Source organism: Acinonyx jubatus, chromosome E2, assembly GCF_027475565.1.
Source record: "Acinonyx jubatus isolate Ajub_Pintada_27869175 chromosome E2, VMU_Ajub_asm_v1.0, whole genome shotgun sequence".
Classification (NCBI taxonomy): Eukaryota; Metazoa; Chordata; class Mammalia; order Carnivora; family Felidae; genus Acinonyx; species Acinonyx jubatus.
In genome coordinates, this window is record NC_069396.1 from 43,748,618 (window position 1) to 43,773,229 (window position 24,612).

Sequence of the window (24,612 nt, forward strand, 5' to 3'; positions counted from 1 at the left end):
GGGTTTGAAGCAGGGAAAAGTCCTGGCCAAACTTTTAAAGACACAATGCCCTCCTCCAATATTCAGAAGTAAACTATAGGAGCAAAAGCGCCTTTAGATAGGGCTCGGGAGACTCTACTAGATGGGCTGCAAACTCACGCTCCACAGGGTCCAGGCAGGAGCTCTCTAACCGTTTGAATCGAGGTTCTGCAACTTACTGGCTGCTTGACTTTGGGCGAGATTTGTGCCTGACTTTTCATCTGAAAAATGGGGACAACTGCAGTACCAAGGTCACAGTGAGTTTTCAATAAGTTATTAACTCTGTCTGGCAGAGAGTAAAGGCCCCTTAAATATTATTAATATATGGAACAGCCATTACCCTGCTCTGACCAATAGTGGGTAGGCATTGCCAAACTGACTTTTTTTTCAAGAAAAGCCAGAAATGTGGAAACATGAATGAAATGTTCTGACTTTTAAATGAAAATACATATGCCACGGGGGCCAGGTGGCCACATTCACCAGGCAAAGCAGGTCCTGGTGCGCCCAGCCGGCAGGCTCTCCTTGCACAGCTGCTGCGCCAGCTGTTCTAGAGCCCGCAGCTGCACCTGGTGCTGCTCCTGGCGCCGCTGCAGCCTCCGCACACGACGTTGCAGTGCTCCCAGGATAGTGTCCAGCCCGGCCAGAGGGTGCTGGGCCCGAACTCCAGGCCGTGGCCTGGCAGGAGCAGGAGGAAGGATCGGGGGGCCAGGAACACGGTGGCTGTGGCCTCGGGGCCTCTGGGTGCTGGCCCTAGTACCACAAGGTGCACAGGGCCAGGGGCCGAGAGAGCTGGGCCAGGGGTCGGGGGCGTGAAGTCTGGTGGGGAGGGAGACACGACTGGCTTCTCGGTGCTTCGGGTACTCTGCTGCTTCTGGAAGACAAAGCATGGGGTGGGGGGCATCAGGGCCAGACTCCAAGGGGTACTGCCATCAGGTAAGGCCAGACCTCAAAGAGGGACTTCCCTCAGGAGAGAAGGGCATAGGGTCAGACTGGAGGAGGGACCTCCCTCAGGAGAGGAGGGCTGGGGATCAGACTCCATGGATTATTTCCAGGTGGGGAAGACTGGGGGTCAGACGCCAGTGGTGGGACCTCCCTTTGCTCACCTCAGTAGGCGGCGCTGGGGAGAAAATGGAGGGCACTGCATCAGGCCGCATGTAGCGCACACCGCAGAGCCACTGGAAGCAGGAAGGTGTGAAGTGCTCACTGCACAGGTGCTGGTGGCAGCTGGGCACCCAGTCCTCATGGCCCATGTGCCGCAGCCAGGCCCGCAGCCGGGGGCCATTCTTCAGTGGGAACCTGCCAGGGGCAGTGGGGTTACGGGGTCAGTGGGGTTATGGGGTCAGCAATATCAGGTCCGGTCACACCCCTCCCTGAGGACACACACATCGGGAGGTCCCTGGGCTCCAGACCTCTGTCTCCCCAGGCTAGAAGCTGTCCCTGCCTCCTACCCAGGCCCTACCACCAACCCACATCCCATTCTTCCACCTTTTAAACACCCAGCATCAGCCCACCTCTCCTACCTCTGTTGCTCCTTCCATTCAGGCTTCATCCTCTCCTGCCTGGGCTTTTGCAACAGCCTCCTTCCTGATCACCCTTACCCACAGCCACTCTGCCCTCCCCCAACAATCTGCTCCTCTACATGAAGCTGAGAGAGTAGTTTATGAAACTGGACAAATCTACAAAGTGGGAGATTCTACATTCATGGGGGTAGGGTGGGGTTATAGGTTAAAAGAGATTTAAGAAACATCCAGTTGCAGGTTATAGACCTCGTCTGCAACAAATCATTCCATAAAATGACATTTTAAAACAGTTGGGGAAGATTGAGCATGAATTGGGCACTGGATAGTTGTAAGAAATTAATTTTGCTAGGTATGATAATTGTCCTGGTTTATGTTTTTAAAATAGTCATCTGTTGGAAAAACATTCTGAAATATTTATGGGCAAAAGAACTAATATCTGGAATTTATTTTAAAATACTGCATTAAAGGGGCGCCTGGGTGGCTCAGTCAGTTGGGCGGCCAACTACAGCTCAGGTCATGATCTCACGGTCTGTGAGTTCGAACCCCACATCGGGCTCTGTGCTGACAGCTCAGAGCCTGGAGCCTGCTTCCAATTCTGTGTCTCCCTCTCTCTCTGCCCCTTCCCTGCTTGCTCTCTGTCTCTCTCTCTCAAAAATAATAAACATTAAAAATAAATAAATAAATAAAATACTGCATTAAAGGGGTGCCTGGGTGGCTTAGTCGGTTGAGCGTCCCACTCCTGGTTTTGGCTCAGGTCATGCTCTCACAGCTTCATGGATTCGAGTCCCACATCGGGCTCTGCGTTGGTAACACAGAACCTGCTTGGGATTCTCTCTCTCTCCCTCTCTCTCTGACCCTCTCCCACTCATGCTGTCTCTCAAAATAAATAAATAATCTTTAAAAATAAATAAATACTACATTAAAGGTGTAAGTAGGTGGAGGGTAGATGAAAAAGATTGGCAAAATGTTGACAACTGGTGAATCTGAGTGATAGATATATGCGAATCCATTTATATAACTCTACTTTTTGGTGTATGCTTAAAAACACCTGATAAAGGTGGGTTTTTTTAAATATTTATTTTTGAGAGAGAGAGTGCAAGTGGAGGAGGTGCACAGAGAGAGGGGACAGAGGATCAGAAGCGGGCTCTGCACTGACAGCAGAGAGCCTGATGCAGGGCTCGAACTCACAAACCATAAGAGCATGGCCTGAGCTGAAGTTGGACGCTTAACTGACTGAGCCACCCAGGCACCCCTGTTAAAAGGTTTTTAAACAACTCAACAACAACAAAAATAACCCCATTAAAAATGGGCAAAAGACTTGGGGCACCTGGGTGGCTCAGCTGGTTAAGTGTCTGACTCTGGATTTTGGCTTAGGTCATGATATCCTGGTTTGTGGGACAGAGCCCCAAGTCAGGCTCTGTGCTGACAGTGTGGAGCCTCCTTGGGATTCTCTCTCTCCCTCTCTCTGCCCCTCTCTCTCTCGAATAAACAAACTGTTATGCCCAGAATTCGTGATCCCCAAAGACCACTAGGGAGCCGAGTCCTATGCAAAAGCAAAGAGCCTTTATTCGAGCTAGCTCGAGCTCAATCCCCTACCTGCACCGACGCAGCGGTGAGATACCAGGGAAAGAGAGCGAGTTTCAAAAGGACAAAGGTTTTATTGGGGCCTGGGGGCAGTTGGTAGGTAATGGCTATGGCCTCAGCCGATTGGCTGGGGAAGGGTCCTGGGGAAGGGTCGAGTCCTGTTAGGCAGGTGAGGGGGGGGTTACTCAAGGGGAGGAGATGTGGTCAAGGTGAAGGACACAGAACAAGATGGAGTCGGCTGACGTAGGCCCGCCCTTTCATTCCCCCCTTGTCATGTAGCTTAGGGACCCAATCATGGGACCGGCTGCATTTATGGTGACAAGGGGAACAGAGTTTGGAGGTTTACGCAAAGTTCTGGGAACCAAGTGTCCCTGGGGTGGCTCTGGGACGTCTGATTAAGTATTGTCCCCGAGCTGGTGTCTATGATCTGCCAGTGATGTTTTGGGGGGCGTGGGGACTCCCGGCAGCATGAGCAATGACAAGCAGAGTTAACAGAGTTACCAATATTAGGTAGGTCAAATGCGATGTAGCTTGAGCTTGAGCGGGTTGTGTTGGTCCCGACTGATGGCCCATCGCGTGACAACGTCCTTCCGGATCGAGGAGGGGTCCGCTGGCAGAGCGTGGGTGTGATGGACCCAGGTCGCGATGCCGTCTACCTTGAGAGCGGTGGGGGTTGTCAACACCACGATGTAGGGTCCCTTCCAGTGCGGCTCGAGAATCTCTCGGTGGTGCCTCTTGACGTAGACCCAGTCTCCTGGCCTGTACTGATGAGGTGTCGAGATCGGGCCAGCCTCGTAGATGGCACGGAGGCACGGCCAAATGTCCTCATGCGCCCTCTGAGTAAGATGTCTTCTAGTAGCTTCTTAGCCACCGTCTGAGCCGTTTCATGCTTGGTTGGGTAGGCCTCCACCCAGCCAAAGAAGGTGTCTGTAAATACCAGGTCCTCGTGTAGAGCCTCGTCGAAGATGGTGGGTGAATTTTTGAATCCCTGAGGTAGCCGTGTCCAGGTGAGTTGCCCACTGTAGCCCTCCTCCGGATCATGCCACTCAAAGGCGAACAAGGGTTGGCTCTGGGGTGCCAACGGCAGACTGAAGGCGTCCTTTAAATCTAGTACAGTATACCAGACCCTGGAGGGTGCCAAGGAGCTCAAGAGAGTATATGGGTTGGGAACAGTTGGGTGTATGTCCACGACCCTCTTATTTACTTCCCGGAGGTCTTGTACCGGTCGGTAGTCATTTGTGAGGCTTTTTGACCGGCAGTAAGGGGGTGTTCCAGGCAGACTGGCAAGGAACTAGTACCCCTAGGCTTCGTAGTCTCCGGATGTGTGGCTGGATCCCCTTCCGGGCCTCCTGAGACATGGGGTATTGTTTGATCCTTACTGGACTCTCTCCTGGCTTGAGCTCTACCAGGACTGGGGTCCTGTGAGCGGCTAGTCCCATCCCCCCTGTCTCTGCCCAAACCGAGGGGAATTCCTGTAGCCATCTGTCTATATTATCCTCTCTCGGGAGCGCCTCCTGGTGGAGGAGGTATTCATCCTCCAGTTTCATGGTCAGGACCTGGATGGGGTGGCCCTTGCCATCGGTGACCTGAGGCCCCCCTTGTCTGAAAGTTATCTGAGCTCCAATCTTGGTCAGTAAGTCCCGTCCTAACAGTGGGTAGGGGCATTCTGGTATTACCATAAAGGAGTGGGATACCCGGCCCGTTCCCAAATCTACTGTTCTTCGGGTAGTCCATGAATAGTGGCTCATACCAGTTGCCCCTTGTACCCAGGACTTCTTGCTGGCTAGTTTTCCTTGTGGGGTGCGGAGGACCGAATGTTGTGCTCCGGTGTCGACAAGGAAGTCAATAGGGGTCCCCTCCACTTTAAGAGTTACCCTGGGTTCGGGGAGAGGGTCCGAACCCTGACTCCCTTAATCACTTAGTTCATCCAGCTCTAGGACTTTTACTCGATCAGTCTTGCTTCCCTTCCCGCCAGCTCTTTTTGGACAATCTCGGGCCCAATGCCCTATCTCCTTGCAGTATGCGCACTGATCCTTCTGCAGCCTCTGCTTCCCCCCCTTGGTGCTTTTACCTTTTCTTGTGTCGTCTGCCAGCTGCCGGAGACGGCGGTCTCGTTCCTCGGGGAAGTCAGCAGTGGTAGCTAGTAGTATTCTGGCCAGGTCTCGAGTCTGCTTACTGCTGGCAGCCGCCATGGCGCGAGCCTGCTTGTCCTCAGGAGGCTCCCGGTTATTATATACCTTTTCGGCTACCACCAGTAAGTCCTGCAGACTTTTTTCTCCTAGTCTATCTATTTTCTGTAATTTTCTCCTAATGTCTATGGCCGATTGGTTTACAAAGGCCATGAGAACAGCTGCCTTGCTTTCCGGAGCCTCTGGATCCATGGGGGTGTAGGTACGGAATGCCTCCATGATCCATTCTAAAAAGGCAGCCGGAGATTCATCTTTTCCCTGTTGTACATTTCCTACCTTGGCCAAATTGGTTGGCTTTCTAGCAGCCATTCGGAGACCCCCCATTAGAGTCTGGCAGTAGACCCGGAGCCTCTCCTTACCTTCTGCTGTGTTGAAATCCCACTGGGGCCGAGTTAAGGGGAAGGAGGCATCTATCTGAGCCTGGTTGGTGGTGGGATTCCCGTCTGCGCCTGGAACTAGTTTTCGGGCCCCACTGAGGATTCTTTCTCTTTCTTCAGTCGTGAACAGGACCTGCAAAAGCTGCTGGCAATCATCCCACGTGGGCTGATGGGTAAAAAGAACAGAGTCTAATAAATCAATAAGCCCTGCCGGTTTCTCGGAAAACTTAGGATTCTGAGCTTTCCAATTGTAGAGGTCACTAGTGGCGAAAGGCCAATAGTGATGGGGTTGATTCCCCTCCGCGTCTGGGGGTCCGGTGGCTCGCAGGGGCAGAATAGTGGAGTCGGCGGCGGAGGCGGATTGCCCCCTCTGAGCCCTTTGTCTGGTAAAGGGCAGGCTTCCCCCTGGAGCGTTTCCGCCTCCCGCTCTCCGAACAGCATCTGCCTCCCCCGGAGGGGGAGGATGGTGTTCTTCCGGCATCCTAGAGGGGTTATACGGGGGAGGAAAAATTAATTCTTCTTCAGTACCCCTCTGTAGGACAGGGTAGAGGGGTGCTGAAGGCTGGGTAAGACTTTTCCTCTTCTCTGTCTCCTGCAAAGCAAGAATGGGTTTTGGCTCCGGAGGGAGCAGGGTTAGGAAGGGCTTAAGCCAAGAGGGTGGGTCTTCTACAAGGTCCTGCCAAGTGATAATGTAAGGGAGCTGATCAAGATGGCCCGCCTTAGGCTGAGAGACGATACTCCTGACTCGGTGGATGGTAGGGAGGTCGAAGGTCCCCTCGGGTGGCCATCCGACATTGAAAGTTGGCCACTCGCTAGAACAAAAAAACTGCAACCGACCCTTTCAGACTTCCACACTGAGGTTGTTAGCTCTTCCCCTCATATCCTTAAAGTGATCAATCATAATACTTAGAGGAGTAGTCTGAGTCTGTCCCATAACGTCCGTCCAGTAAGTCCACAGAACAAAACAGAGAAACACAAAAACAGACAAACAGAGGGCCCCTAGAAAGTCTTCCAACTCCATGGAAGCAAAACTGCAAGCTAGCTTAGACCTTTGAGGGGATTCCATGTCCCTCCAAAACCTATGAGGGGATTCCACGTCCCTCCAAAGACGACGGCCACACGCCGACCAGCGGGAGCGACTCGCCTCGTCTCAGACCTTTGAGGGGATTCCACGTCCCTCCAGAAGGGAGAATCGGAACGTCTTCCGAAACTCCCGGCCCGTGGTCCTCCAGTGCATCCACTTAGACCGCGTTGGGCACTACCAGAATTCCAGAAATGAGCTCACACAGAAAAGACAGAACAAACAGACACTAACCGTGGCCAGTCAGGCTCTCCGGGTCGGGGGTCCCTCAGGGTTCTTGGGGATCCCGGGCCGAGCCCCCAAATGTTATGCCCAGAATTCGTGATCCCCAAAGACCACTAGGGAGCCGAGTCCGATGCAAAAGCAAAGAGCCTTTATTCGAGCTAGCTCGAGCTCAATCCCCTACCTGCACCAACGCAGCGGTGAGATACCAGGGAAAGAGAGCGAGTTTCAAAAGGACAAAGGTTTTATTGGGGCCTGGGGGCAGTTGGTGAGGTAATGGCTATGGCCTCAGCCGATTGGCTGGGGAAGGGTCCTGGGGAAGGGTCGAGTCCTGTTAGGCAGGTGAGGGGGGGGTTACTCAAGGGGAGGAGGTGTGGTCAAGGTGAAGGACACAGAACAAGATGGAGTCGGCTGGCGTAGGCCCGCCCTTTCAAAACTTAAAAAAAAAGTTTTAAATTAAAAAAAAAACAAACAGTGGTGCCTGGGTAGCTCAGTCAGTTATTTGTCTGAGTCTTAATTTTGGCTCAGGTCATGATCTCACTGTTTGTGGGTTTGAGCCCTGCATCAGGCTGTGCTGACAGCCTGCTTCAGATTCTGTGTCTCCCTCTCTCTCTCAAAAATAAACATTAAAAAAATTTTTAAATGGTTGATATGGTAGATTTTATATTACATGTATTTTACAATTAAAGGTAAAAATTAAAAATTAAAGTTTAAAAAAATGAATGAAATAAAAGCTTTCCCTGTGGGAGTGGGTGGGGATTATCTGAGACTCCAGACTGTCCACAATGGAGACCTCATTTTCCAGCTTCATTTGCAGCCAGGGCGGCCACATAATTGAGTTCTGGACCATTTGTCCTGTGGCAGCTGTCAGAAACTGGGAGACATTAAAGGTTTATTTTAAGCCGTTAAATTTTGAGATAGTTTGTTATGTAGCATTAGATAACTAGTATGGTCAGTCATCCACATTCTACCTGCACAGTATCTTCTATATCTGCCACATGATTTACTTAATATTTTTCTTAAAACTGACCAACTTTAAGTATTTAACAAAGATACCTCAAAGAGAAAACTTTACACCACAATTTAAGATGGAAAAACCAGTATTGGGGCACCTGGGAGACTCAACTGATTGATCTCTCAGGTCATGATCCCAGAGTTGTGGAATGGAGCCCTGTGTTGGGTTCTGTGCTGAGTGTGGAGCCTGCTTGATTCTCTCTTTCCCTCTGCCACTATCCCTGGCTCTCTCTCTCTCTCTCTCTCTCTCTCTCTCTCAAATTAAAAAAAAAAAAAAAAAAAAAAAAAAAAAAAAAAAGTCATACAGTTCTGTTAAAAAAAAAAAAAAGAAGAAAAGTAAAGAAAACCGTATCAATTCCATGAACAGGAGTTGACCAAAAAAAACAGCTAGATACCTTCATCTGCTGAGGGCTTTGAGACCTGCTCTTTGTTAAAAGGGCAGAGTAAGGGTGTTAAAGAGTGAGGGACAACACCATCCCTAGGAGACAAGGTAACAAACTCGGGCACAAAAGGAACACTATGGAACCCTAAAACAGAACGTGGAGGCACTCTATGAACTGACATGCTATTGTCAGGCATACACATTATCTGAAAAAAGCAAAGTTCCAAACAGAGCAGATCAGCTTTTAGTAATTGTGGCAGGCTCAGTAATGGCCTCCAAAAGATATCCATGTTCTAATCCCTGGAACCTGTGAATACTACGTTGCATGACAAAAGGTGTGATTAAGTTAATGGTCCTGAGATGGGAAGTCATCCTGGATCTTTCATTTGGGCCCTAAATGCAATTACAGGTATCCTTGTAAGAGGGAGGCTGAGAAGATGTTACCTCAGATGAAAGTGGAGAAGGCGATGTGAGCACAAAGGCAGAGATTGGAATGATGTGGTCACCAGAAACTAACTGGAAGAGGCAAGAAATGGATTCTCTTACAGCCTCACAGGGATTGCAACCCTGCCAAGGCCTTGATTCTGGCCCAGTAAAACCGACTTGCACTTCTGGTCTCCAGAATTGTGAGAGAATAATTTCTGCTGTATTAAGCCATCAAGTTTGTTTCAGTATCCACAGGAAATTAATACAGTAATAAAGGGTGAAATTAGAACATATATTCAGATTTGCTTGTATATGCATAAAGAAACTGGGAAGGCAGGGGCGCCTGGGTGGCTCAGTCAGTTAAGTGCCTGACTCTTGATTTGGGCTCAGGTCATACTCTCAGTGTTCATTGGATTGAGCCCTGTGTTGGGCTCTGTGCTGCTAATGTGAAGCCTGCTTGGGATTCTCTTTCTCCCTCTCTCTCTGCCCCTCCACCACTCATGTATAAGTGCTGTCTCTCAAAATAAAGAAATAAACATTATTTCAAAATTAAGAAAAAAAGAAAAAGAAACTAGGAAGGACACATAAAAAGGAGTTGGGTAGGATGGACAGAGATGGGGGTGGGAGCAAGACTTCTCAGCCAAAAGGCAGACAGACAGGGCAAGGGGGGGGCGGGGGGGGGGCACAGCTAGTGCAAGAGGACAGAGGGGCTGACTCAGAAGAGCTGTGGCACCCAAAGAGCAGAACCCCAGGGCACACAGCCAGGAACTCTGGCTGCTGCAGTCCCTTTCGTCTCTGATTGGGATCCAAATCCTCTCATCAACCCCATTCTGCCTGGACACACACAAGAAATCTCTTGCAGCAGCCCCCTTCTTGGCAAACACTGACAAGTGACTACTCCACTTGCCCTTTTCTTCTTCCTTACTAGTGAAATTCCAACTTTAGTTGAGGTCATAAAGTGCCATGCTAAAAGACTATGTTTCCCAAGTTCCTTTGTGTAGGTGGGGCCATGTAACTAGGTTCTGGCTAATGAATACTTTTGTGTTGTGTAAGAAAATCTGGAATGGTACCTGAAAGGCGAGGGGGTTCTCACATGGATCAGAGCAGCTCAAGGGCAAAGGAGGAAAGTACAAAATCTCTTCCTAACTTGGTCTTTTTCTTATTCTTCTTTATTCCTCTGAATGGCAACATTTATAGTGGACTCTGTAAAAATCTACCATAAGTGGACAGTGTCCTCCTTTTCTATAGAACAGTTTAGTCTTGTTAGTCATCCTTCTAGATCATGGAGTGGCATATGCTGTTAGAAGTTCTTTTCAAAAAAAAAAAAAGTTCTTTTCTTCCTTACTAACAATCAATCCTAATGGTCTTCAGGGTGGTTAAATGCCCAGCTAAAAGACTACATTTCCTAGTTTCCTCTGTAGTTGGAGGGTGACCAATGATGGAGAACTCACAATTGGGTGGGGTTTCTGGGAAGGCTTTCTAGAGGGGGCTAATTCAGTTTGCAGTTGGAGCCCCTTTTGCTCTTCTTCCCTTTACTTCTTCCCAGGAATGATACATGGCACTTGGTAGCCATCTTGGATGGAAGCTACATACTAAGGATGACAGGACAGAAAGAGAGGAACCTCAACCCTAACGATTGTGGACATGCCACACTGGTACTGGTCTGTCAACCTCTGTATTTGTTTTATATGAGAGAAAAATAAACTCTTGGTAGATTATGTTATTGTTCAAAATATTTGCTGCCCTTCCTCACTTGAAGATTATATATCTCTACTCCAAAGACTTGAGGCTTGCCATAGACTTGCTTTGGCCAAATGACTGAAAGTGACATGGGCCACTTCTTTTCTTTTTAATGTTTATTTGAGAGAGAGAGAGAGAGTGAGAGAGAGAGAGAGAGAGAGAAAGAGAGAGAGAAAAAGAGAGAGAGAGAGTGAGCAGAGGAGGGGCAGAGAGAGGAAGAGAGAGAATCCAAAGCAGGCTCCATGCTGTAAGCTCAGAGCCCAACGTGGGGCTCGATCTCACAAATTGTGAGATCATGATCTGAGCCGAAATCAAGTCAGACACTTAACTTACTGAGCCACCCAGGTGCCCCTGGGCCACTTCTAAATATAAAATTTGTCGGGAGCCAATGGGTGATTCTCCCTTTCTCTTTTCCCCCTCCTATAAGACCAGCAATATTCCATGTAGGAGAGGCTCCTTCAGCCTGAGGCCCCAGTTAAGATATTGTAGAGTAGGTCCACAAATGGTCTGCAGAGGACATAGTGTGAGTGAGAAATAAACCTTTGCTGTAGTAAGCCATTGAGATTTTGCATTTGTTACTGCAGCATAATTTAAACACACTCTATCCTATAATCTCCATAATTTTTTTTTAGCCAGTAATATTTCATGACTTTCTTACTGCCAACCAATTCCTGATAGGTCCCCCATGAGAGATGACTCTCATACGTGCCTGAAAGGGCCTAAAATAGAACTAATGAATGTTTCCTTTGGCTGCCTGGCAGGCTCTTGTTATTCCCTGGCAGCCACATCCCTCTTTGTTTCTCCTTCTCCTTTTGCCTTCTCCTGAATCTCCTTTGGAAATAGCCCCTCGCCAAACTCTTAACTATGTGGCTTCTGCAAAACTGACTCGAGGTGAGTCTAGAGATGGAAATGGGTTAGCCTGTGTGAGGGACAGCCTGATTGCCATTGGTGGGATTTATTTAATTTTTTAAATTATTTATTTATTTTGAGAGAGTGTGGGTGCACACCCCTGTGCACATGTGGCAGAGGGGCAGAGAGAATCCCAAGCAGGCTGCTGCTGTCAGTACAGAACCCAACAGAGGGCTTGATCCCACAAACCATGAGATCATGGCCTGAGCAGAAACCAAGAGTCAGACATTTAACTGACTGAGCCCCTGGGTGCCCCTGATGGGATTTAAACAACACAGATATAAACTGATCTTTATGAAGCCATCTGGCTGCTCTGCACAGTCGTCATTATTCTCATTATTATATGTGAAGCATTTAGAACAGTTCCTGGCATATAGTAAGTGCTCTCCAAGTTCTTGTTCTTGTAAGGGCCACAAGAGTGGAAGCAGGGAGGTCAGGAAGCAGCTCTCACAATGTCTCAGTAATAGATATGACAACCTGAATAGCAGAGGTAATGAGAAATGGTCAGACTGGAAATGTAGGTTTGTTTTTTGTTGTTGTTGTTGTTATTTCCTAATAGTTTAGTTAGGAGTTTCCCATTTGCATTTATAACTGTATTGCCAAGGTGTTAGGGGTTTTATTTTGATTGGGTGGAGATGTGTTTGGGAGGTAAAGTCAAAGGATGGGTTAATGGACCTGACTGGGGGCAGTGGTGCTGAAGAAAGGATCAGGAGTGACTCCCAGGTTGTGTGTTCGGTTCTTCAATGTTTGACCCTTCACTTATCCATGAGTTGTCAGGACAGGAACAGGATCTCTCAGGGTCCTTTGTGTCCAGCAGGGATTTCCTTTCTCCAGGAGACACTCAAGAGTTACTGAATTCATAAACAATGCCAGAACAATATATTTTATAAAGCAAATCTGGACACACTGATTTAGGTTTGAAGACTCCTCTGCATTATTCCTATTCTGTACCAGGGCCCCTCAACTGACATGGGCTGCTAGGTTTCCTTAGGAAAGCCATCTGAAATGCATTAATCAAATTCATCCAACCAATATTTACTGAGCACCCACTATGCACCAGGCACTGTTCTAGGGCTGGAGAAATAACAGAGAGCAAGGCAGAGAAAAATCTCTGCCTTCATAGAGTGATATTCTAGTAGGGAAGACCATAAATGAATACATCAAATATGTGACATGCCAAATAGTGGTAAGCATTAAAGGGAAAAATAAAACAGGAGGTGGATAGGGAGAATACATATGTTATCTGGGAAAGGGTTATCATTTTACATAAAGTGGTGGTCATAAAGGTAAGAACTTTCCATGCAGAAGGAAAAGCACACAATCAGCAAAACTAAAAGGCAACCGACAGAATGGGAGAAGATATTTGCAAACGACATATCAGATACAGGGTTAGTATCCAAAATCTATAAAGAACTTATCAAACTCAACACCCAAAAAATAAATAATCCAGTGAAGAAATGGGCAAAAGACATGAATAGACACTTCTCCAAAGAAGACATCCAGATGGCCAACCGACATATGAAAAAATGCTCAACATCACTCATTATCAGGAAAATACAAATCAAAACCACAATGAGATACCACCTCACACCTGTCAGAATGGCTAACATTAACAACTCAGGCAACAACAGATGTTGGCGAGGATGTGGAGAAAGAGGATCTCTTTTGCCTTGTTGGCGGGAATGCAAACTGGTGCAGCCACTCTGGAAAACAGTATGTAGGTTCCTCAAAAAACTAAAAATAGAACTACCCTATGACCCAGCAATTGCACTACTAGGCATTTATCCATGAGATATAGGTGTGCTGTTTCGAAGGGACACATGCATCCCATGTTTACAGCAGCACTATCAACAATAGCTAAAGTATGGAAAGAGCCCAAATGTCCATCGATGGATAAATGGATAAAGAAAATGTCATGTATACACACACACACACACACACACACACACACACACACAATGGAGTATTACTCGGCAATCAAAAAGAAGGAAATCTTGCCATTTGCAACTACATGGATGGAACTGGAGGGTATTATGCTAAGTGAAATTAGTCAGAGAAAGACAAAAATCATATGACTTCACTCGTATGAGGACTTTAAGAGACAAAACAGATGAACATAAGGGAAGGGAAACAAAAATAATATAAAAACAGGGAGGGGGACAAAACAGAAGAGACTCGTAAATATGGAGAACAAACTGAGCGTTGCTGGAGGGGTTGTGGGGGGATGGGCTAAATGGGTAAGGGGCACTAAGGAATCTCCTCCTGAAATCATTGTTGCACTATATGCTAACTAATCTGGATGTAAATTTTAAAAAATAAAAAATAAAATTTAAAAAAAAAGAAGGAAAAGCACAAAGCCCCTGGGGCAACAATGTGCCTGGCATGCTAGAGGAACATCGAGTAACCAGTGATGCTGGAGAACAGTGGTAAGGGGGAAGAAGGAGGAGGGAGATGAGTCATACAGAGACTGGAGATCGAGCTCCTGTAGCGCTTTGTAGGCCTTTCTGTCTGCTCAGCCTCACCTTGTCTTTTATGAGTGACGTGGGAGCCAGGGGAGGGATCTGAACAGAGGAGGACTCTGATCTGACTTAGGTGTACACAAGTTCCCTGTGACTGTGTGTGGAGACCAGAATGTGGGAGTGGGTTGATCAATGAAGAGGCTACTAAAATGGTGCAGTCAGGAGGTGGTAATGGCCAGAACCAGAATGGAGGCAGAGAAGGGGGTTAGAAGTGGTCAATTCTGGATAGATTTTTAAAGGGAGAGCTCACAGGATCTGCTGACAGACTGGATGAGGAATGTGTCCTGGCTGATTCAGACTAAGGCCTCCAGGGACACACCTGTAGTCAAAGAAAGTCAGGTTTATGTACCACAGCAATGAGGGAAACTGCACACCAGAGGTACTATAAGGAGTCTCACCAAACAAAGGAAAAGACAGGGTTATTATTTGGATTTGCGGGAAGGGGTGAAATGTAAATGAAATTGTTTAGCTAGGCTTAAAGCAAAGCAGAATTGTGTGTGAAGGGATAAATACTAGGTCTGCATTGCAAAGTGAGTCCAGAGTCCTGTCTCCTTGGAAGCAATACAGTTTAGGTCAATGTGGAAAACTGTGTCCAGAAATGCCTTACCTGAAGCTCTGCCCCTGGACTGTAAACTGAGGCTGCTTCTCATTGTAAAAATGACTTAACTCCCCCAGGTGTTCAGTGAGATGTTTCATTTTTACCGATATAATCTCAAACAGCAAAGTTTATCATCGTCCATGTTTTTACAATGGTTTAAAAGTAGACTCCATGTCCAACATAGGGCTTGAGCTCACGACCCTGAGATCAAGTGTCTCTATCTACTGAGCCAGCCAGGCACCCCAATAGTCTAGGATTTTAGAGAACAAAGTTTCCTAGTAAAAAGGTCAAAGAAGGGGAATTTTTTCACTTTACATCTGCTGCATGTCCCTGTGAAAAATATAGAAATATTTTTTCCTATTAACTCTTCAGCCCGCCTTTCCCATGTCTTTTATTCCAGCCGGGGAATAATAAAGAGGAAGACAGATTTTTTAAAATTATCTTTGTTTTTTTACAGTTCAAGCTAATTTTTACTTTAAGTGTGAGGAAAGAAAAGATGTGAGTAGAGAGATGTGAGTAGATGTGAGTAGAAAGAAAAGTGTGAGTAGAGAGATGACTCTAAGGTTTCTGGCCTAAACAACAGGTAAGATGAAGTAAGTTATTAACCGAGATAGGAAAGGTTGTGGAAGGTTCGGGAGGGAGACAAGATCAGGAGCTCAGTTTCCGATGTTTTGCGTTTGAGATACCTCAACTTCGTGGAGATGACAAGCGGGCAGTTGTAGGCCCCTCCCTACGGTCCCACTTCTTCCGCTCGCCCCTTTCACTACCTGTAGTTAATCGTCTACACCTGCGTTTTAGCACATCTGCGCCTTTGCATGTTCTGTGTTTACTGCTGAAAATACCGTCTCTTCACTTTGCTAACCCTGTTTCTAGATACCTGCGGGCTGGACCAGTGCCGGGCAAAGGGGCAGTTATCCTCGGGCCCCGCCCCCGCAAGCCCCGCCCCGCACTTGCGTTCACTTGTAGAAGCTCACAGGGCGGTTGTCAGCGCCCAGTCGGCCCGCAGTGTTGGAGCAGTTCGGAGCACGGCAATACTTGGGCATGGCTGTTCAAGCCCGTTGAGTCCTGCCCAGTCTGCAGCCGCACTTTGCTCCTCGCGAAGCTCCACAGAACCCGGCCCCACCCGCGCGCTCTCTGCCCGCCTCACGTGATGGCCCTTGAAGCCTCATCACGTGCGGGGAAGGGGAGAGGGCGGCTGCGCACTACGCGCCCAGTCGCGCTACCACAACTACGCCCTGGTCACGTGGCAAATGGGGAAAAAGCGAGTAGGACGGCACAAAGCCAGTTCTTAGCCACTCTGACCTTATCTTGTGCTGGGAGACAGGTGATGTCACGGCTTTTCTGAGCCTGCGCCAAGTGGTCGGTCTCTTTCGGCCCCACCCTACCCTTATATCCGGGTGACTATCCACTGCGTGGGCGGGGGAAGTGCTGCAAAAAGCGAACTGGGGGCTTTGGAGGCTTTGGCCTTAGCTACGTAAAAGTTAAAACCTAAACGTTTGTTAATGATGAAAACACAGACCGCAATAAAAATGCCATTTTGTTTAATCAGGCAGCAAGTAAACTAGCTATGGATCCACCCTGCCAGACACTTCGCTCCGCCTCTCAGCCCTCATTGGTCAAAACCTCCGCTCGGTAGCCCTGACATTGGCCAGGCCCGGGGCCTACCGCGTCCAATGGGCGGCGGCGCCGGCTTTCCCGCGGGCCGTTTGCTCTTTGAGCGGGTCGTGGAGGCGTCGGCGGCAGTTGGGGAGTGCAACGGTTGTCCTGCTCCGGCGCGACGATGGCGGCCTTGGGGCCCGGAGGCTACGCGCGGAACGATGCAGTCGAGAAGCTGCCATCCGTCACGGTGGGAGTTCCGGCGCGGAGGAACCAGTGCTCTCCGCCTCCCGCTCCCCAACTGTGTCTCCGGCGGCGGACCCGACTCTCGGCGGCGCCGGAGGACACGGTGCACAACCGGGTGAGGAGCTGTTTGCCTTGCCCACTCCAGTTCCAGGCTCCCTCCCAAGCTCCCCTGGACCCGCCCTTAGATCGTTGGCCCCGCCTATCAACCCTCGCCTAGTCTTCTCTAGCCCGTTTCGTCTCCTACGTCCCGCCCCGTTAGCCAAGGCTCCTCCCACTCTCCCTTCTCTCTCAGGTACCCATCATTTCTAGCCCACCTGTCAACCCCGGCTCCCTTAGCCCTTGGACCATTTTCGGGGTTCTCTCTGGACCCCCACCTCAGTGTATTTTAGTTCTGCTGATCACCTAGTCCCGCCTTCCTACGTAACCCTTCAGTCACCTTTGGATGTCTCTCTGGGCCCTTCCATTTTTGTGACCTCGCCCCACGCTGGATCTTTAGGGTCCCTACCAGTGTTCAGTATCGAACCCTACCTATCTAAACTGTCCCTCAGCGCTATTCCGCCTTCCCTCCTCACCTGCCTTCTCTTTACTTCTCCCTTACCAACGTGGGATTCTTATTCCATATTGCCACCCTAAATTATGGAGAACATGTGAATAATTGTAAAATCTCAGCAACGCTTCCTGCGGGAGGGAGTACAGAACAGTTCCCTAAGTCTTTAGACACACGAACAAAGATTTTGGAGTAGATAGAAGGAATTCCATTAGCACAGCAGCAATTAAAAAAAAATTGTTCTCCAACTCTCTGAGCTATGAAGTCTGTTTTTATAAAACAGAAGTATTGATAACCATACCATGGGGTTGCAGGGAGCAGAAATGAAATGGTGACTATGACCTGCTTGGCAGAGTCCAGTTAGAGAGTGGAAACATGGTAGCTGCTGGTGGATCTTCTTCCTGCCACATGGCTTCCTGCTGCGCTCTGATTATATCACCAACCCTTTCTGGCTGCAGTTCCTGGTGGCCCCTGCCCACCTCTCTGGCTATACCTCCATGGTCCTCTCTCTCAAATGTTCAGTCACACAAGCCTGCTTTCTGTTTTCCTGAGGCTCCAAGCTCTTTACCACCTCCTAAGTGTTTGCTGAGTCCTCTTGGGTTTTTGCTGCAGTCCATCCGACTGGCTCCTCATCCCTCAAGTCTCAGCCTGCATATCCCTACCCTGAGAGGCCTTCCCCCAGCCTAAAACAGACACTTACTTTAATCTCTCATCTAGCACCCTGTACTTCACAGCCCTTACCTTGTAGGTTCCTGAAAGTACCTTGTGAGCACTAAACTGTATAAAATAGGGGAATGACAATAGCAATTTCAGAGAGGCAGTAAGTAATGTGCACTCTTAACGAGTGCAACCTCTGGACCCAGAATGCCTGGGCTTAAACCTTAATTCTGTTGTTGTTGTTGTTCTTTGTCTCCCCCTCCTCTTCCTCTTTCTCCTCCCCCGCTTCCCACCCCCCCCCCCCCCCCGCTTCTCTCTCCATGCGCAGCATGGAGCCCAATGCAGGGCCTGAACTCATGACCCTGAGATCAAGACCTCAGCTGAGATCAAGAGTTGGACTCTTAACTGACTGAGCCACTTAGGCACCCCAGTTCTGTTCTTCTTGTTATGAACTTTTCTGTGCCTCAGTGTCCTTATCTGTAAGATGAAGATAATAATATAAATATTCCCTTGTAAGGTGTTTGTGAGGATTAAGTGAGCTCACATATGTTAAGCATTAGAACAATACCTGGCGCATTGTAAATTCTCTATTAGTGGTAGCTACTACTGTTTTGATTGTGTATTTTTGGGTAATTGATGTCATTTATTTTTTCTTGTTTGGTGGCACAGAGTCCATCTGGCTTACAAAAGATCTACTCTAAAAATGACCATTATATTATATTAATGCCCAGTAATGCTGATTGACAGATACAAAAACGATGTGAGTGCCATTGCCTGATTGCTTGGGTTAGAGTCCTGGTATGGCCCCTTCCTGGATGGGTTACCTCTCTGAGCCTCTTTATATCCTCGTCTGTAATATGGAGATGACGACAATAATGACCATATCACAGGGTTATTGTGAGTATTAGATGAGTCGGTACAGTTACAGGTATTTAAACAGTGCCTACCTCCTGGTAAATGCTCAGTAAGTGTTAGCTATCATTATGCTATGCCTCTCATTTCTGATACCAAGGACTTGCTTGAGAATGTTTTACTTTAATAATAATTAGAAACTAGTGTATTCCAGGGGTGCCTGGGTGGCTCAGTTGATTGAGCATCTGACTTCGGCTTGGGTCATGATCTCACGGTTCATGGGTTCAAGCCCCACATTGGGTTCTGTGTTGACAGCTCAGAGCCTGGAGCCTGCTTCAGATTCTGTGTCTCCCTCTCTCTGCCCTTTGCCCACTCGTGCCCTGTCTCTCTGTCTCTCAAAAATGAATAAACATTAAGAAAAAAAAGAAACTAGTCTTTCGTTTTGAAAGAAAGTATGAAAGTATCACAATTCTATTAGTCTATACTCTAAATTGTTTTAATCAACCACAATAGAGATTTGCTCACTTAAATTACTTTGCTTAGAGAATTTTAAAATTTTCAATGTGATTGTTCACTTGTTTCTTTACTTGTTGAACCTCTAGACTGTAAATTTGTTGAGGGAATAGATGGTGTCCACTCTTGCTCACGCCTGTGTCTCCCCTGCAGGGCCCAACATATGGACTGGCTTCGGAGCCAGAGACTAGCTGGGTTTGTATCCCAACTTTGTCACTCCACAGGCATGGGATCTTGGGCCTCAATGTCCCCATCTGTAAAATGGGGTGATAATAGTGCCTTCTTTCCTTGGGTTGTGAGGCTTCGAATTTTTCATCCTTGTAAAATATTTAGAAACTTATTCAGAGGTCACCTTCTCAATGAGGCCTTCTCTCTTCCCTATACTCCCAATCTCCTTCCCTGCTTTATTTTTCTCTTCTGCTCCTATCAGCACCTGGCATCTGTTTTACATGTTTGTTCTGTTTATTTTTTATGTCCTCCATCCCATCATGATTAGGATGTGAGCTCCAGGAGGGTAGGGGTTTTTGTCTGTCTTCCTCATCGTTCTGTGTCCTTCAAAGGAATGTTGAGAAGAACAAATGTTAGCTGTTGGTCACATGACTGTAGAAGTTCAGTTAGTATTAGATGTAACAGGGACTGATTGGGTGGCTGAGGCAGTGGTGCCACGGAGGGCCTACTGGGACATGTCCTTCTGACTTGGACATTTCCCCCACAGGTGTCGCTCGAGAAGGTGCTTGGCATCACAGCCCAGAACAGCAGTGGCCTGACCTGTGACCCCAGCACAGGCCATGTGGCCTACCTGGCAGGGTGAGTGAGTAAGCGGGCCTTGGCTTTTCTGGCTGTAGGATGCAGGTAAGCTGCCTACCCCTGAGGACTGTGGAGAGGCCCATCTAGGTCTAGAACAGCACCCGGCATGTGGTGAGCACCATGAAAGCCTTATTGTGACTGCAGATGGGAGGTGGTGGTGATTCTGGGAAATACCCAAGCCATGGTGTCAGACAGCCTGGATTTGTGTCCCAGCTCCACCGTGTGCTCTTCTGTGAACCCCTGCTGCTTCGTCCATAAAACACAATTAGGAATATCCTCCTTTTGGGTAGTTGAGAGGACTGAAAGATCTCCTCCTGTTTATTCCATAAATACTGATCTAGCCTGGCACTGTTCTAGGCGCCAAAGATCCCTCCACTCCTGGAGGGCAGGGGCAGATCTGTAGTCCTTCCTAATGAATAATATCTGTCTGTCATTGAGTCTTTACAATGCAGTCCAGGATAGAGGACAAGGGTGGGCTCTTGAATCTGTTATGGATTCATATCCCCACTGTGTTCCTGTCCTGCTGGGTGGTCCTGGGCAAAGGATTTTCCCTCTCTGGGCTTCAAGTTTCCTCATCTACAAGAGGGAGCTAAGATTTCCGACTTTACCTGTCATTTGTGAGGATTTAAAGAGATTGTGCACATAAGGTCTTTATTAGCCCAGTGCCTGACAGAAGAAGTGTTGGTTTCTATTTAAGAATATATTATCTAATAACTTGAAGTGTCCTAAGATTCTCAGCGTTAGACACCTGGAGGAGGAGGAGAGAATCTTCTGTTCAGAGCCTTATTTATGTGTGGGCTCTTCTGTTGGGAATAGAATCATCCCTGGACCCCAATACTCCCCTCAGTTTGGGCACATTTCCCTCTTTCTCCCCAGCTGTGTGGTGGTGATTTTGAACCCCAAGGAGAACAAGCAGCAGCACATTTTTAACACTGCCAGGTAGGCTGGGGCCTGGACATTGGGTGGGGGGGGGGTGAGGGTCCCGGCGCACACCCCCTTCCCTGCATGGCTTGGGAGTTCGTAGGTGGGTAACTAAGTCATTCACTCACCCGTCGGTTCAGCGACGTTGTTGCTTTGTGCTAGGTAGTGTTCCGGGTGCTGGGGACAGTGAACAAAAGACATGAGAATCTCTGCTCTTGTAGAGCTGACAGTCCAGCAGGGAAGACAGACTAAACCAGTTGGCAAATTACTAACCAACTCTGACCATCGCTATGGGGGAAATAACGAGGATGTGCTAGGGCAGGTTTGCAGGCAGAAAATGGAGGAAAACCATATCAGAGGTCTCGGGGAGGGCCTCTTGGAGGCTGAGACCTGAAAGAAGTAAGGGAGTGACCCCCGCAAAAGTGTAGGGGGCGTCTTCCAGATAGAAGGAACAGCAAGGGCAAAAGGCCCTGCAGTGAGTAAGAATCTTGGAGCAGCCGGAGATTCTTTTGCCTGGAATTAGAGGAGGGGGCAAAGGGGAGAGGAGGCTGAAACAGAAGCCACTTCCGGGTCTTAACAATTGTTTAACTTTTCACATTGAAATCATTTTAGATTTTAAAGAACAATACAAAGAATGCCTGTCTACCTTTCACTCATTTTCCCCAGATGTTGACCTTTTACCATATTTGCTTTATCATTCTCAGTCTATATACATAGTAATTTTTTTTTTGAACCATTTGAGAGTAAACTGGGGACATGATACCCCTGTGCCTCTAAATATTTCAGTGTGGATTTCCTGGGCATGGGGTGGGCATTATCCTTCAAAACCACAGTACATTCAACAAAGTCAGGAGATTAAAACTGGTACATCACTACCAACTAAGCCTCTTTCAAGTTTTACCATTTACCTCAAGAATGTTCTTTACAGCAAAAGAATTCTGTCCAGAATCACACGTTGCTCAGTTGTCTCTTTGGTCTTCTTCAGTCTGAAGCAGTTCCTTTGTCTTTTCTTGACTTTTATGACCTTGACACTCGAGGATGACAGGCCAGGTATTTTGTAGAAGGCTCCACCCTTTGGGTTTGTCTGATGTTTCCTCATAGATAGACTGAGGTTCTGCATCTTTGGCAGGAACACCTCAGAAGGAATGTGCATCCTCCTCAGTGCGTTCTGTCAGGCGGTGCATGATATTGACCTCTCTTACGACCAGTGGTGTTCCCTTGGGCCCTTGGTTAAGGTGGTGTCTGCCAGGCTTTTCCACTGCGAAGCTTCTCTTTTCCCCCGGTGACTAGTGAGTATGTTGTGGGGAGCGTCTCTGAAACTGCATGTATCACCCTGTTCCTCACCACACTTTCGTTCATGCTTCTTAGCATGGCTTTGACATTTTTCAAAGCCTCTGCAGGGAATTCTCATGGCCAGGGCTTTGCCCTGTCAGGTAACTTGGGCAGGACTTCCCTGTGTTGAGGTCTCCTCGTCTCAAAACTGGCTGAGAGACCTGAGTTCATGGAGCATGCCTGAGGAATTAGTGCAGCGATGCCCATAGAGCATTTTGTGGAGGGCCGGGCGCAGGGTCAGGGCACACGGCGGGCTAGGAGTGGCTGCAGTCAACGGAAACCCACGAGCATGGCTTCAAACACAAGGGCATGCTCTTCGTGCTCGAAAGAAGTCTGGAGGTGAGGACCCAGGGGCTGGTGTCTCTGCAAGCCTCAGGAACCCCAGCCTGCCTGTCTTCTTGTTCCACCGTGCCTGTTGTGAGGCCTCTGTACTTGAGGTTGTCTCCTGGTCCAAGATGGAGTTCTGGCTGTCATGTCCGTTATTCAGAAGGGGAACGATTGGGGATCAGGACAAAGAGTTGCCTTTGAGAAGCTTTTCTGGAAATCCCACATGCGTTTCAGTTTACTTCTCACCGGCCAGACTAAATCATGTAGCTGTACCTGTGTAGAGAGGCGAGGAAATGTACTCCAGCTGGAGACACTGCCATTCTAATTAAAATTTGGCTTCTGTCGGCGAGGAAGGACGGGCAGGTGGCGATCGGGTAGGCAGCTTGCCTTGTCTGCTGCCCTAGGAGTGGTGGGAAGCCACCAGAGAGTTAGGTGATGATGATAAGTGTTCTATAAGATTGTCAGAGACTCAGAGGCATTCACTTAGTTACCTGCACACCAACTAACTCACGTGAGGGAGACCATTACTAGACCATTAAGGAACACAGGTAAAATAGGATTAAAAGAGAGAGTGGAGGGGCACCTGATGGGCTCAGTTGGTTGGGCGATTGATTTCTGCTCAGGTCATGATCCTAGAGTTGTGGAGCCCAGTCCCACATTGGGCTCCGAGCTGAGCGTGGAGCCTGCTTGAGATTCTTTCTCTCCCCTCCTCTCCCCAGCTTGTGTGTGTGTGCTCTCTCTCTCTCTCAAATAAAAAAGAGAGAGAGGGGAGAGGAAAAAAACAATGTAGTCTGGGAACCATGAAACTTGCTGCCAGAAAAAACATGCAAACTACTCTGGTCATTCAGTCCTTGTGCAGGCTAGAGAGAAATATGTTGGTTGTTCATGGGTTTTCCAGAACACTTTGAGTGTTTAGCAGTGGACCACATGCTGTCTCAGTGTGATGTCTGCCAGCACCGCCCCCCCCCCCCCCCACAGTTAGGACAGATCGGTACTATTTCCTGCACCTGAATTCTCAGGGTTACAGGGTGGGTGGGGCCTTAGGGAGCCCACCCCTGCTGAGCAAGAAGAAAGGAAGGTCCTTGTACAGTGACCACCCTATCTATGTTTGGGGACTTTGCTTTTACGCCTGGTTTCCTGTGCCACTGACCCTCTTCTGTCAGTGGGGAATGCAGGGAACGCGCTGTATGCTGTGCTGGGCACACGGGCAACATTGGCTCTGTGGGAGCTGCTGGCACTCACCTCTCCTGGCCTCTTTCAAGGCTTGGGAGCAAGGAGTGGGCAGAGTTCTGTGAGCACAGCCAGGCTGGGGTCTGGCTGCCTACCCTCCTTGGAACCAATGACCGGCGCTTTTCCCTTCCCTCAGGAAGTCGCTGAGTGCTCTGGCCTTCTCCCCTGATGGGAAGTACATAGTGACAGGGGAGGTGAGTTGTGTTTGTGAGTGGGTGGGGAGGGATCTTGGGGCCATTCCTTCTACCCCACAGTAGGTGTGGGAAGCCCCTAGAATAGCTTCTTCCTGGGCCAGAAAGCCCCATGGCAGATGGGGGAGGTGGCTTTGGGGCATACTGGGGCAATGCCAATTTTAGCCCCAGTAGCCCTTCCAGACCCTCCTGGTGCAGATCCCAGCAGCAGTAATGGCCCAACCTTCCCCAGAACGGGCACAGGCCTGCTGTGCGCATCTGGGATGTGGATGAGAAGAATCAGGTGGCAGAGATGCTGGGCCACAAGTACGGCGTGGCCTGTGTGGCCTTCTCCCCCAATATGAAGCACATCGTGTCTATGGGCTACCAGCACGACATGGTACTCAACGTCTGGGACTGGAAGGTGAGAAGACTGGTGGGGGTACCCTGCAGCTCAGGCATTGAGCGAACTTAAATGAGATAATTTGGTAAAGTGTTCATTTATCCGGAAAATATTTATTGAGCACCTAGTGCATGCTGATCCCAGTTTTAGACACTTACTGTGAGGCATACGACAAGCTCTAACTAGTAGAATTACGTAATTATTCTCATACTGACCAGCTGTGACCTTGAGCAAGTGACTTATCTGTGGGTCCGTTTCCTCATCTGTAAAAGGGATACGTTAGCATCTCCCTTGTTGAGTTGTGAGAATTCAGTGAGTTAATATGCACTGAAGGCTGGATTTGGGAACAGCTAGGGGAGGACTTGGAGGTGGCAGAAGTGGGTGGCAAATCCTGGCTGTGTTCACAACGTGCTGTGTGATCTTGAGCACATG

At 48.5% G+C, this 24,612-nt stretch overlaps 2 protein-coding genes across 4 annotated transcripts in view; one reads left to right on the forward strand and one right to left on the reverse strand.

Annotated features, from left to right (window-relative positions):
- Positions 1 to 422: 422 nt before the first annotated feature.
- THAP8 (THAP domain containing 8) lies at positions 423 to 15,822 on the reverse strand. The gene is given in 4 exon segments (XM_027044843.2): positions 423 to 709; positions 712 to 889; positions 1,122 to 1,314; positions 15,540 to 15,822. Coding segments are annotated over 4 exon segments (669 nt in total). The 5' UTR covers positions 15,623 to 15,822; the 3' UTR covers positions 423 to 494.
- Positions 15,823 to 15,866: 44 nt separating this feature from the next.
- WDR62 (WD repeat domain 62) overlaps positions 15,867 to 24,612 on the forward strand; it is a 45,053-nt gene continuing 36,307 nt past the window's right edge. The window contains exons 1-5 of one of the 3 annotated variants that reach the window (XR_008293418.1): positions 15,867 to 16,536; positions 19,706 to 19,797; positions 20,674 to 20,736; positions 23,744 to 23,801; positions 24,031 to 24,201. Coding sequence is in view for 2 of the 3 variants with exons in the window: in XM_027044677.2 (XP_026900478.1) it covers positions 16,360 to 16,536; positions 19,706 to 19,797; positions 20,674 to 20,736; positions 23,744 to 23,801; positions 24,031 to 24,201 (561 nt within the window). In the remaining variant the exon portion in view is untranslated. The remainder of the gene's footprint in view (positions 16,537 to 19,705; positions 19,798 to 20,673; positions 20,737 to 23,743; positions 23,802 to 24,030; positions 24,202 to 24,612) is intronic. The other 2 variants (XM_027044677.2, XM_027044676.2) reach the window with 2 other exon arrangements.